Source organism: Clupea harengus, chromosome 25 (assembly GCF_900700415.2).
Source record: "Clupea harengus chromosome 25, Ch_v2.0.2, whole genome shotgun sequence".
Classification (NCBI taxonomy): domain Eukaryota; kingdom Metazoa; phylum Chordata; class Actinopteri; order Clupeiformes; family Clupeidae; genus Clupea; species Clupea harengus.
In genome coordinates this window covers 10,126,980-10,141,394 of record NC_045176.1, presented here as the reverse complement: position 1 = coordinate 10,141,394, position 14,415 = coordinate 10,126,980, and the positions used below count along the sequence as shown (strand labels likewise).

Genomic DNA, 14,415 nt, shown 5'->3' with positions numbered 1-14,415 from the left:
GCAATGTTATTTTTTTATACAGTCAATATGGAAATTCCAAATTCTCTACAGGACACAGGTCATAATATAAATGTAGCAATTTGTGATCAATATCATTATAATTTATTCAGGATTTCCATTTTCATAGTATTCCTTCTCTAACTTTGGCAATAAGCATCAAAATTAGCTGTTACAGCCCTGTTCTATTACTGACTACACAACTGATAAAATGTCACAAAGACATTGTCTGGTCTTTAACCGTATTTCTGATTCGTCCATTACACTCATGTTACCCACATATGTAATTCTAACTGACCTTCCTGGAAAACCTTTTTTATTAAAATGATCAATGGTAAAATCCAAGAAAATGTACAGTACATTACTGATGTCAAAATGGAGAAAGGAAATGGAACTTTGACATTTACAGTATCAACAAAGAGAAGCAGAGCTGGCTGTACAACTAAAAAATATTTTTTAGGTGCAATATTAGAATTCAATCAGAGAATTTAGTACGAAACTCTTTCACAATTGTAATTTTATTCCACAGTATTGCCGGCAGTCTAGTACTCCTACATCGCCTCCACCAAGGACCAAGAACAACAAAGCAAGTCACCCATGAACTGGGACTTACACAACATGCTTTGAAGAGACAGGTTCAAATTCCAATGTAAAGTCTGTAGGAGTAATGATCAACTTTACATTAGGTCAATTTGTCCTTAATTTGGCCAACATTTTTAACTGCAATAAATGCTCAGACCAGTCAGGCCCACGAGACATACACTACTGCATACATTCTGCAATAGGGAAATGCCCAACATTCAGCCGTCTGTTTCACTGAGGGAATATCTCGTGTTAAGATCCAGTTTGCCGTTAAGCACATGAATATGTCCTTTCTTGATGATGGATTTTGTGGTCTTACACAGGAATTTAGACAAAAGACAACAGATAGATTTACAGTGTGGTTATCAAAAGAGAGCTGTACAGGTTAAGAAATCTATACAAACTTTACATGTCAAATACATGATATACATGCTTTTCTTACACAAAGAAATGAGTGTTGGAAAAAGCCCAAGGAAACTAAGAATATTAAAAAATAGAGCTAGTGTGCCGACTATGGTGTTTGATAAGAGACATCACTGATGTCAAATGCTGCCTAACAAACCTTGGGGATCTCCCCACTGGCTTATTTAAAAACAAAATGGGTCGCAGCTCTCGCCTCCTTAAGTTATTGTTATAAACTACTGTAACTGTATTCACTAACATGATTTCACCCATTTCATTCGGAAAAGGAACACAAAAAGAGAATAAAAAGTGCATCTTCATTTGCCTGAACTCCCCACCGTTAAACCTCAGTAGCAGAGTCAAGTTAACCTAACAAATGTCACTCCCATTCCCCTTCCCTACTTAAAATGGCTTCGACAGCAATTTAACCACTTATATACTTTTATAGAAAATATAAATATATATAGTTAAAAAAATATTACAGACAATTTGCCATACAAACATTGAAAATAACCTTTTTTTCTTCCTGTGTCGACAGTCCCTGGAAGAAAGGGGCAGAATGATATAAACAATCTGGAGTGTTGATGTGAGGATGCCTCAGTCCTCTCCACTGTTTGTTTTGCTTGGGGGGGAGGGGGTGGGGGGGGGCACTGTGCTGGGTACAATCAGAGTGCTGCCTGCCATCTTGGCTATGGATTTGGTCTAGAATTTGGGGTGTGTGTGTGTGTGTGTGGCTTCAGTCCTCCTTCGCCCGGGAGGCCTCCAGCTCAGCCAGAGGCTCCCCATCAGTCCGGCACTTCTTGGCGAGTGGCTCGTACACTTGGCAGTTGTTATGGAGCCCCGCCTCCCCGTTGCCATTGGAACTGGGCGTCTCGGTGAGGTCGCAGCCGTTGGAGTCCGGGGCTGAGGAGGAGGAGGAGTGCATGTAGGCAGGGCCGTTCGACTGGACTGGACCCTCACTCTTCACCTGACCCCCCCCACACAGGAGCTGTGAAGATGGGTACGACCCGGCACCAATGCTGTTTACGCCTGACAAGCATCAGCAGAGGAATATGCGTTAAGTACTAGAACCGTTTTACAACCATTAGTTCAGCACAGGTAATGAATTAAACAACTTAGCAAATATAACTTCATGCCTAATGGCCAAAGGAAGATTTAGACAAGGCCCCAGTGCTCGAGATGGGAGATGGAGAAACCTGCATTCATCCAAATCAATCCTTTCATTCTGTAGTGGACATATAACAAATTCTTTCTTTCCGAATCAAACAGAGCAAAGAGATTCTTAAAGAGATTCTCAGACAGTCAATCAGTCCAGGCCTGGGTGTGTCAGGTTTCTGGGAGATGGGGGTAGCGGATGAGACGTTAGGGTCTGTCCTCACCGTTGTGGTTGAGCACCTCGTCCCGCTCCGAGAGGCTGGTGCTGCTGCTGGAGGCCGTGGGAGGCGGGGAGGCCGCCCTGCTGGAGGACGCACTCTCCGTCTCGTCCAGCAGACGGTCCATATAATCCCTGTAGAAACAGCAGCCGCAGCCGATGAACACACACACCCAACATACCAGCCCGGACACTGGCACAACATGGCCATGAATGACCTTCAGTGTAACCACTTTTATCAGTGAGAATGCACAAATATGCAAGGCCAATTGCATCTCTCGGAAAGGCTTTAAATGTTAGACAAATACTGTTTCAGCACAGATGAAGTACAGTAAATGGGCCGGAGTCTGTGTGTTCACTTACGTCACCCCAGGATGAAGGTTATATTTCCTTTTTCCAAGTCGGGTCTGCTGCGCAAAGAAATCATACCGCTCAGACTTCTTCCACATGTAATAGAAGGCCACACATTCGCCTACGGACCTTGTTCTCACCTGGAGATCCAACGGAGCATAAACAAAAAAACTGCATGGTTATTACAATCCATTTTGGTTAAGTCTGTGTTGCTTAGAATTAATGGTCCCTTATTTAATAACACAAACTTTCCATTTTTAACACACAATCAAGTAACCACACAAATAAAAGACTTCTCACCTTATTGGCCTGTATTAAATGAAAATCTTTTCCATAGGCTTTTAAGCCCTGTTCAAAGTTTCTACACTCCTCCTCTGTCCAGACAGACAACTCTTCTGGAAAAAAAGATCAAACCATACTCGCACAAGAGCGTACACATTTGGAACATAAGCCATTTCCCAAATTTGTGTTAAAGAGGTTCAAAAATGCTACTTTAGCCTTGTGCAAATGGGGTGGGAGTTAGTTCCTTTAAAGACTACTTGCAATTACCAAGAGCATTGGTGTTGTGCATCAGACCTCACCTCGTGCAGCTTTCACATTAAACCTCAGCCTTCTGAGGGCTTCATCAGTATCAAACTCACACTTCACCAACTCATACAGGGCCTGGGGGGAAATAAAGACTCATGAAGATGACTGCCCTTATCTGAAGCATATCAAATGTATATTTCTGTCCGTTACAATATAATAGTGTGTAGATTGATCAAATTAGTCTGTAGCGTCTGCCTCATCCCCTAATAGATCTACAGTTTAGCTCAGATGCTATTTTAGCCTAGCCTAGCCTACAGCAGACAGATTTTCAGTGCCAACTCCCTACAACAACAACAACAACAACAACAACAACAACAACAACAAAAAAATGTCCCAACCCTTGATCTCCTGCTGAGAGTTGGGCTGGGACACTTTAACAACTCTTAAGTGCAATTTATACTCGGTTTTTACGCAGAAACGTAACACGTAAGTTACATAAACGCTGTTGTAAGCCCCTTTAAGCAGTCACGTAACACGTAAGTGCGTCCGCCAAAATTTCTCACTATGCAACAAAAACACGGCGTGCCCACGCAGCCCGCAAAGACTGATTGGCTGCTAACCACATCCTTTCAGGAGTGTCACATTTCCGGTTTCATAGCATAATACCGCCATTTTTAAAGGCCAAGGCAAGACTAGAATGTTTTTGAATCATGAATAGCCTGCAGACCGTCTCACAAGCCTCTTCTTGTTGATTATGAACAAACATAACAGAAGAGGTCCGAAGATATGAGCATCTTTACAAACCCTCTTTAAACACTTATAAGGACGCTCAAATGACCGCGAATTCATGGAGAGAATAGGCTACTATCCCATTCTCACAGGAGAAATCAGCAACAGCAATCTGAGCATATTTGTCAAACGCGATAAAAGATACTGCTCTGATATATTCGTATTCCATACTGAATATTCTGTTTAGATCAAAGGTTTGTTTTGACATACCGTCATATTTCAGAGGATAGTTAGGTGATAGGCTATACTGTGTTGACATTTAAAAACCGTTGACTGCAATTGTTTGGAGAGAATGCGCTAATTCACCGAACAAATACTTTCATATTCATTTTCCACCACTTGTTAGCCATGTCATCCATTCATATTGATGTGAATCAATCAATTGCACCCCTGAGGCAAGCGATAGAATGGAGCCTGGTCTGCTCATATACAAAAGTTTACATTAACGTGAAGTGGAGTTAACTTGCGGCCAACACCATTGTATTACAAGCACTGACATTCACTCATGATGAGAAAGTACACCTGGCGATTCTCTCGCCTTCTATCCTTCATCTTTGAATAAAGTAACTTATAAACACGTCGTTTTAAAGCGCTGTGGCCGTCGTTAAAATATGTATCAATAAATGAACTTCTGCATCATGTGATCTGTCTTTTTTCGCCACTGGTACTGAATTGCAAACCTTTATATTTCGTGTAACACATGTATTCATAACATCAAGCCTTTCGCCCACTACACTTTCATGCTCCGCTAAGTTTTTTTCCTAATGTCCGACGACAGTTATGAAGTAGGCTATGCCACAATGTTGACATTTAAAAAAAAAAAAAGTTTACTACGTCTGTTTGGAGAGAACGTGCTAATTCACCGAACAAATACTTTCATATTCATTTTTCGCCACTTGTTAGTCATGTCATGCATTCATATCGATGTGAATCAATCAATACTGATACAACTTTAACTGTGATGTGTTTTTGTTTCATTTCGCAACTTATTTACTGTATCCAAGATAGCAGGTGCCCGTTGGTAAATAGCCTATTCCACATTTTATTTGCTTAAAACACACAGATGTAGGCTACTGTCAAATCAGAAAGAAAATCAGCTGTCACTCGGCTATTACCTGACCAATACCTTTCATACTCTGTGATAGTATTCACAACTAATTTGTCCAAATATGATTAAACGGCATATGTTATTGCACCCGTGAGGCAAGCGTGAGCCCGGTCTGCTCATACAAAAGCTATCATTAACGTGAAGTGGAGTTAACTTGCGGCCAACACATTGTATTACAAATACTGACAACATAGCTACACTCATGATGATAAGGTAGGCCTACACCTGGTGATTCTCTCGCCTTTTATCTTTCACCTTTGAATAATAGAACTTATAAACACGTCGTTTTAAAGCGCTGTGCCCGTCCTTAAAAGATGTGTCAATAAACGAACTTCTGAATCATGTGATCTGTCTTTTTCGCCACTGGTACTGAATTGCCAACCTTTGTATTTCGTGTAACAAATGTATTCATTTTGCTTTGTCCCGCTGCAATAAATACGCTTACTTCACTCAACATTCAGAAGGGAAAGGGAGATAACCACGGAGTTAAGAATATAGATCACTTCGGCTCTGGAGCAGTAAACAAAAGTCTCCCATGTAATCTCAGACTACGATTAGCAGGAAAGGTTAACAACAGGCTAATTAATAAAATACAATACTTAATAGACTAACAATACAATATTTATTTGTTTGAGTGTTGTTGTTTAGTGCAATAGGGGTGTATGATCGTTATTGTCTATAAAGTAAGGCATTTTCAACAGAAAAATCTCCCGTTCATCGTGTCCATTCGCGCCATGGGGTAGGCAAAAAAACGTTACTCCACCTACTGTTTTGGCGTTGAATCGCTTTGCAACACGCACAACCCTTGGTGAACCTAAAGGAACTATAAATCAAAACAACTGCGCTTATGTATCTTAAGTGCTTACGTTTCTGCGTAAAAACCGAGTATAAAAGACCCTTTACTGAACAGCTGGAAACACACTACACATGTGATAAGGACACTGCAGTTTTCCTGAAACTTCCTAGATTTTCTCTGAATGATATAAATGAAGGGTATGCAATGGATATCAAAGAGAAAGTGGACAAATAAGACATCTTGTGCTGTATGATTATTCCCAGAGCGTGTTACAGATTGCTCTATGATGAATGGCTTTACCTGCTCATTATCTTTGACATGTGATCCTTCAGGGATGGCATCAACTCCCCTCTCGTCTCCAGTCCGTCTTGAAGCCTCGGTTAAAAACTCCACAACTTTGTTTTCCGTAAGAAATTCAGGATTCCACAGTTGCTGATCATCATTTTCATACACTACCAGAAAGAAGCACACACAAAAGGCTTCAGGTATGTGGCTTTTTGATCAATTCTTTGTTGGAGAGTCCAAGGATATAATACTGCCTAAAATACTGCCTGAAAGCTATAAATCGGGAACATGGCTGGAAAGCAGAGGAAAAGTTAGCATCCTCCTGTATTAACAACAAACAAAACGAAGAATCTGCTTCATATATCCAGTATGTCCCCCCTTTAATATTCTCATCTTGTGTAGCAAAAAAAAAAACAAGCTTTGATCTCACCTTTTTCATTTTCTTGATATTTACACAATCCTGAGGGAGTTTCAGCTTGATACATTGAGCCAACCATGATCTCCTATCAAGACAAACCAACTATTATGTTACATTTTACATTTTTTTTTTTAAAACATACAATTCTGCTGAAACAAAATATACCTTCTTCCAGTCCTCCGAAGGAATGTAATCTTCATCATCTTCTGATTCTTCTTCAACTTCATTATCTGGGTAAACAGTAAAGACAGCTGGTTAACGCAATTCCTTCATGAGACACTACTTAAGATGTAGCACAGATGTGGCATTATAATTATTTAAAAAGTGAAGACGTGTCAGTTCTTCCCTGGGCAGGTTACAGTTATATTTTCAAAGTTAAGGGTGGTTCTTGGACAGCCAACATAAAAAAACAATTTTAAGGCAGCTTACAATAAAAACGAATACATGGCAACTTTTCTTATAATATCAACCATACTTTCAAAGAACTTCTGCGGACGGATGAGTTCTGCAGTCCCGTGAGATTTGCCAGAACGAGTGCAGCCATCACTGGAAGGCCCATACTCCTCAGCTTGTCCTGCAGAGACGTTCCTTTCCCCCTAAATGTGTTCACAATCATTTAAAACTACAGCCAATCTTCACCTTAAATAGTACTCATTAAAAAATGGTAAATCGGTGAACACAACTTCTGACTGATAATTCACTGCCTTTATAAGAAACAACATGCAAGGATAGAACTTAAGAACCATTTCCCCACATTCACTATATTTATACATTGCGGTCTTCCAGATATGTAAACAACATACATGCACAACACCCAGTGAGGCCATGTCAGTGGGAAACATTTGAATGCTGACCTTATTCCTTTTCGACTGTACAGCACCTCTGCTGCTCTCATCGTTAACTATATCTTCTGCTTCTTCATCATCATCTTCATCTTCACCGTCCTCCTCCTCTTCGTCGTCTTCATCCTCCTCCTCCTCCTCCTCTTCCAGGGAGACAGCATTTCCATAACCATAAAGATTTAAGAGATCTTGAATGGGCATTTCTCCCTCCTATTCAAAAACATGGACATAACTTCATTGTTATATTTACATTGGCACTGAGTGCACATAGTAACAAATCATGTAGCAGCTTCCTGGCAAAAATCCAACATAAAATCAAGAATATCATATTGAAAACAAAAAATATTAAATTATAATGACCTTAAATTATAATGAAAACCCAAGTAAATGTTTGAAATATAAATTCAAATTTGTAGTGTAGTGTAGTGTGTTGTGTTATATAGTTACGTGCGTGTGTTTGTGTATTACAGTAGGAATATGAGTACTCTTGAATAGATGATGTTCAAGTGTCCATGTCTGCGCTGTGTAACACACCCTGGCTAGGTCCTCTATCTCATTGCTGAAGTTGGTCTCTCCCTCCAGCATCTCCTCCTCCTCGAGAGTCCGTTCATCGTCATAATCATGGACTAACATGTCAGCCGAGGGATTGAAGTCTATGTTGTCAGATCCGGTCGAGACTCCTAGAGATGTTAATCACGTTAACAGTACACAACGTAACACTTTCAGGCAATTACAACGTCACACAATAATTATTTAAAAGGACACCATAAAAGAGATGCAGCTAACACTCAGTAGGCTACTTATAACATTACCACACGTTTAAATGACAAAATGTCATATTTACCTGGACTCGAATCCCCACAGGAGGGCTTGGGGGAAAATAAAGAAAAATATTACAAACTTTCATGTGATTATCAGGTATATACAGCCAAAGAAGCCCTGAAAGTCATGTTATATATGTAAGCTGCCAAAAAATAACTGGACAATAACAGTGTATTGATAACAGCTTCTGTTGGCTCTATCTGCTCCCAAGCTCTAATCTCTCCGCCAAACCTCTGGATGGAAGTAAAACTCCAAAAGCGCGCCCTGTAATTTAATCAATCGAGCACTGGGTAACGTTAACCTTTGCAAACTTGACTTATTTAAATAAAACATATGAGGAAAGTGCACTGGGATGAATCGTTATTGTATGGATAACATGTCTTACAGTAACTAGCCTAATATTTTGATGAACTTCTTGTTTAGTTGATAAGGGCTTTGCTGCTCACATTAGCTCGCTAGCTGGCGACGTTAATTAAGTCAACTTAGCTAACATAGGATAGCTTGCTGGCTACATACAACTAGCTGGCTAGTATGAGCTGACAACACTCTTTGAATAATAACAGCACAGTCACTGTATTAAAATGTCTTAAATATGAAAAAATAACCGCACAAAAAAGAGGTCAGTCGTATATCTAAGAACAATATCTTAACCTTCCTACGCTCATCCCCGTGCAGCTACGCAACTAGCAGCCTATAATGTTAACTCTGATATCAAATGTAGGTAACGTTAGCAGGCTATGCAAGCTACCCTGGTTGGAATTAGCCAATAAGTTTTCAGAATACAAGGCTAAAACAAGTTGAAATATTTCGGGCACACATCAACACGACTCGCAACATTTTACTAACCGTTACCATATTTAATATATATACAATGGGAAAAACATAAAATAACTTCAATTTAGAGAGCATCTTTAAAATTCTCCTCTCACCTCCGCCATATTTGCGATTTTAAAGGGTCACGTTGAGGGGGTCAGTCGTATTTCCCGGATGAACATTCTCCACCCCATAGAATCTACTTCGGTGCTCCACCCACACCTTTCTGATGATCAGTAGGCAACAACACTCAGGTAGGCTTCTGAAAACTTCTGTCTCTCAAATTCTTTGAATTCGTCAGGTTATCGACATAAATCTGAGCTTTGTAGATAGACATAGGTCTATGCACTAAACAATCTTCATCATAAAAAAAAATATATTTAAAAGAATCATGCATTGTTTCAATAAAGAGGAGAATTCTTATTATTGCTGATTAGTTAGTTTGCGTGCTCACTGTGAATTTAGCTTAGATCACAGAAAGAGTTTCATGTCATTCACTTTTATGCGCGTATTTCTGCCTTGGCCCTAACATGAGATGAGGAAAAAAGGATAAAGAAAGAAAACAATGTGACTGTTTTGCATCCATATCTATTTAATAAATCATGCATTGTTTTAATAAAGAGGATCATTCTTATTATTGCTGATCAGTCAGTTTGCGTGCTCACTGTGAATTTAGCTTAGATCACAGAAAGCGTTTCATGTCATTCACTTTTATGCGCGTATTTCTGCCTTGGCCCCAACATGAGATGAGGAAAAAAGGATAAAGAAAGGAAACAATGTGACTTTTTTGCATCCATATCTATTTAATAAATGCATTTGAAGCTGCCTGAACACACATAGGAAACTTTAGATTCTAAAGTTTACACATACCGCGGACGGGATACGAACCCACTACTGTGGAAATTCTTGGTTTCGTTTAGTTTAGATATATTTATCATCTCAATACACATATATTCTTATTCTTTATGTGTAATCATTATTTGATCCTTCTCCCATATACCTGAAGGACCAGAATGTCTGCCAAGGGCTTCTCATGCAGATCTGCATTTCTTTTTATCTGTTTCCATAGTGTTTTTTTTTGTTGTTGTTAATAACATGCAATGTTACTTTTATTTACAGTTTTTCCAATCATTTTCACACTTAATTCAATACCATGTACACTTTCTCAAAGCACTTAACACATCCAGCATATCAGTAGACTAAACTGTGGATACCTTTCCATTGCTTAGATACAAAAGGCAGCCAATGACCACTTCTTCCGAAATTCATGGATACCCGTCCCAGTCAATGTTCACCACCAGGTGAATGCTGTGCATTTACAGCACCTTTTGCAGATATTTAGATACTCTGTTCAAAACAGTTAACTTCCAGTTCAAGCAAAGAAATATTTTTTAAAGATTTAATTAAAACAGACATTTTGCACAACTATTTACAGAAAACACAGAATAATTAATCCAAACTTTAATAAACAATATTTATAATAATTACCAACTATTTGCAATACAACTACTATTTACAATTATTAACTATTTACAATGCCATTGTCGTACCAAGCAACAATGCGCAGGTCACAGGAACCACATTCTCCCAGGTCACAGACAACACACAGAATCCGAAATGGTTATGCAAATGTTTATTTACTACAAGGAGACAGGACTGTAGGCACAGAGCCGCTGTATAAAGAACCCCACTAGGCGATAAGCAGACACCCTACTAATGGCCCCCCACACAATATCCACACAACAGCAAGATACACACCTTCCCCCAAAAAGGTATTATCAGTATGCAATACTAAAACCACGCCCCACAGATAGTCTCCACAGCAAAGTCCACAGCAATACATAAACCCACACCAAAGAGGAGGGTCATCCCAATCCAGTAGACAATCCAGACAGCAAGTCGCTATCGGCCAGTGTGGCAGGCACTCGCTTTTGTACAGGGACACAATCCAAGCAAACAAACACTTAGAGCAGCCCACATGCAGGGAGATCCAGTGAAAAAACTAAATGACCAGTGTGGTGGAAGAAAGGTAGTCTTGTAGGCCTCCTCTGAGTCTGAAGCACTTCGGCGCGCGCACGCACGTACGCACGCACGCACGCATACACACGCATGCACACATTCAATTTATTTCCTTGATCTTAACTAAAGAGGCAGGAAGCAACAGCAACTCCAAATACACGCGTGTAAACTGGGTAGGTGTGTTACCTTCGTGCCAATGGCAATCCACTCTGAGTCTGCCATCGCCTTGTGTGACTTTAAAGATGTTGCCTTTAGTGACACAGATGCATGTACATTGTTTTTAATGCATGAAAATAACATAAATGCTGGCACATGAAGAGCAGATGATCTTCCTTGTAATAGTAACCCTATGAAAAAACACAGTGGTGGCATGAAACACAGCTCATGAATTAACCTGATTTTCATTACAAATATGTATTCCTTGCGTAGTGTAAGATATTATACAGTTACATAACATCAGCTGTGAGAGTGTAGCTACCTAAACTTGTGTAAAAAAATATTGTATTCATGTGGCAACCTCCCAATATATTCGTTTATACATCTGAATTTAAATGATTGTGTAGAAAATACTATGATTTACAGTCAAAACATTTTGTTCTCATTCATTCATAGCCCACGTAAAAGCACCCTTAATAGCAAACTTTATTTGACGAGAATGAGCGAAATTCCAGTCAGATAAGGGAGTGTTTGGTTACAACATAAAACAACGGGTGAAATGACTTCAATACTTAAAGTTATATCGTACAGCACAAACAGATAACATTAGCAAACGAAACGCTGATGAGAACGAGTCAGATAACAGAGAGCGTTTGTAAGTACAAAGAGGGCACAGAGGGAAAGTAAATGTGCCTGACCTGCTGGTTGGTGAGGGCCAGAGAGGGCTGGTTCCTCAGCTCCACCAGATACTCTGCCATGCTGTCAACTCGGCCCATGCCTGGCACGCCAGAGTCATCCACAGCCTGAGAAAGAAAAAAAAACAAAAAAAAACAGATGAGCGACAAAATGCAGGTACAGTGATTTTATTTCACACAATTATGAATTTACATACCCCAGACTTATCAGGAGAGGCTGGGACACCTGGCTGCAGAATGGGGGAAGCAGTCAGGGAGGAGGCAGCAGCAGTCAGGGTTTGCCCCCCCCCCCCCCCCCCCCCCCCCCCCCCAGTTCCTACAGCAGCCGCTCAATAGGCTGATGGCGGCCTCCACGCCGCATGTCTTCCTGCGGCAGTACTGGCTCAGCTCCTTCCTACTTATTCTCCTGTCCACCAGAAGTTCAGTAAGGGCTAGCACACTCTCCTGCCTGAGCTGCTCCCTCGTCATCTGCCACGACAGAGCGAGGTCCCCTGCATCCCACTCAAAGGTGCATGCAGACAGGCAGCCCATGAAGGTGGGGTAGAGCATCGGTATGTGTGAAGAGGGGTGTATCCAGGAGTTTCAGGACAACGTCAAAACCTGCTGTTTAGTGGATGTATTTGTTTTTTGTGGAGAGAAGCGCTGGGATTGGCCACGTCCATTAGCGCTCTGCGGCTGGATTGGATTAGGCTAATGGATTTTGGAAGGCGAGGATTGGCCGACAAGAGCGGAAACTATCCTGAGCCAAGTAGTGCCAGACCATAGACTGTTAATAGCATTTGAAAGGCCAAGCCATCAACTAACTAGATCAGGTCAGGACTGTGGTCAGGTAGTTTCAACAAAAACATTCACTAAACAGCAGGTTTTGACGTGGTCCTGAAACTCCTGGATACACCTCTTCACACAGAGCCATTCAGTCTGTCCAGTTGTAAAGGACAAAGAATTTTGCATATGCAATGCATACATAGAGAACTGTAGCAAATGCATACACAGACAACAGTAGCAATGCATATACAGGGAACTGTAGCAATGCATACACAGACAACTGTAGCAATGCATACACAGACAACTGTAGCAATGCATACACAGACTGTGAGGGACCGGACGGTCACCCCACGTTGTTTGGGGATGTGGCGACTGGACTCGGTGGTGAAGTGTGGAAGAACAGTGCAGGAGATGGTGGTCGTCATAAGAAAATATATATATGTATTTACACGGGGACTAACCCCAACACAGTGCCCACAAAATAAACCAACAAACATTCAGGCCGTACCCCCCCGGAACTCAAGTGCGTGGCACCCTGGGCACCTGCTTGGCCGATTAGGCCCAAATACTGGCACCTTCTCAAGGCCCAAGCCAGGCCCCAAACTAGGCCCAGGCACTAAGCCCGAACTAAGTACATCGCTAGCCACACAGAAAATAAACACATGAACTAAACACATTGACTAGGCACAATTAACACGGCACAGAAACAAGGCACAAAAACAGTATCCACACATCTAGATACGAAACCAACTTCACCTCACATCAGGGAAGTGGTTTCTTTGTTCTGAAACCTTTCACAGCCTCTCATGTCCGTCTCTCCTCAAAAGGCTCTCCCTCATGAACATGAGGCACCCTTTACATAGGGTAGCCCATTGGGCTTAATTAGTCCACTTAGCTCTCCGTGGAGCCTACCACTGTCCTGGGGGAAGCCCGGACCCAACCATTGTGGGGGGGGGGGAGGAAATTCACCTTCTCACACAGACAACTGTAGCAATGCATACACAGGGCACTGTAGCAATGCATACACAGGGAACTGTAGCAATGCATACACAGGTCACTGTAGCGATGCATACACAGACAACTGTAGCGATGCATACACAGACAACTGTAGCAATGCATACACAGCATACACAGACAACTGTATCAATGCATACACAGCATACACAGGGCACTGTAGCGATGCATACACAGACAACTGTAGCGATGCATACACAGACAACTGTAGCAATGCATACACAGGGAACTGTAGCAATGCATACACAGGTCACTGTAGCGATGCATACACAGACAACTGTAGCGATGCATACACAGACAACTGTAGCGATGCATACACAGACAACTGTAGCAATGCATACACAGCATACACAGACAACTGTAGCAATGCATACACAGACAACTGTATCAATGCATACACAGGGCACTGTAGCGATGCATACACAGACAACTGTAGCGATGCATACACAGACAACTGTAGCGATGCATATACAGACAACTGTAGCAATGCATACACAGACAACTGTAGCAATGCATACACATGGCACTGTAGCAATGCATACACAGCACACACAGGGCACTGTAGCGATGCATACGGAGCACACACAGGGCACTGTAGTTTGCCAGTGTCAGTCACATTCCATCTGTGATTACCTTGCAGGCGTGACACCCTTAGTTGCAC

At 41.3% G+C, this 14,415-nt stretch overlaps 1 protein-coding gene across 3 annotated transcripts; it reads right to left on the bottom strand.

The window, feature by feature from the left end:
* Positions 1 to 296: 296 nt before the first annotated feature.
* On the bottom strand, positions 297 to 9,362 carry mier1b (mesoderm induction early response 1b, transcriptional regulator). Of its 3 annotated transcripts, none has more exons than XM_031563371.2 (13): positions 9,222 to 9,362; positions 8,315 to 8,339; positions 8,005 to 8,150; positions 7,483 to 7,680; positions 7,104 to 7,224; positions 6,794 to 6,858; positions 6,641 to 6,713; positions 6,226 to 6,377; positions 3,286 to 3,367; positions 3,005 to 3,096; positions 2,717 to 2,844; positions 2,361 to 2,488; positions 297 to 2,010 (listed from the first exon to the last, which is right to left on the bottom strand). In XM_031563371.2, exons 1-13 carry the CDS (start codon positions 9,228 to 9,230, stop codon positions 1,718 to 1,720), a joined length of 1,512 nt encoding a protein of 503 aa, XP_031419231.1. In that variant the 5' UTR covers positions 9,231 to 9,362; the 3' UTR covers positions 297 to 1,717. The 3 variants fall into 3 exon arrangements, with proteins under 3 accessions (XP_031419231.1, XP_012683284.2, XP_031419232.1); XM_012827830.3 differs by having other exon boundaries at positions 3,005 to 3,099; positions 9,222 to 9,357; XM_031563372.2 differs by lacking the exon at positions 9,222 to 9,362 and adding an exon at positions 8,678 to 9,206 and having other exon boundaries at positions 3,005 to 3,099.
* Between the last annotated feature and the right edge of the window lie 5,053 nt (positions 9,363 to 14,415).

Excerpts from the sequence above, each read along its gene's own strand:
- mier1b (XM_012827830.3), bottom strand. Across the intron at positions 6,378-6,640 it reads ATATCAAGAAAATGAAAAAG|TGTATGAAAATGATGATCAG; the intron begins GTGAGATCAAAG and ends TCTTTCTGGTAG. Across the intron at positions 3,368-6,225 it reads ATGTCAAAGATAATGAGCAG|GCCCTGTATGAGTTGGTGAA; the intron begins GTAAAGCCATTC and ends ATTTCCCCCCAG.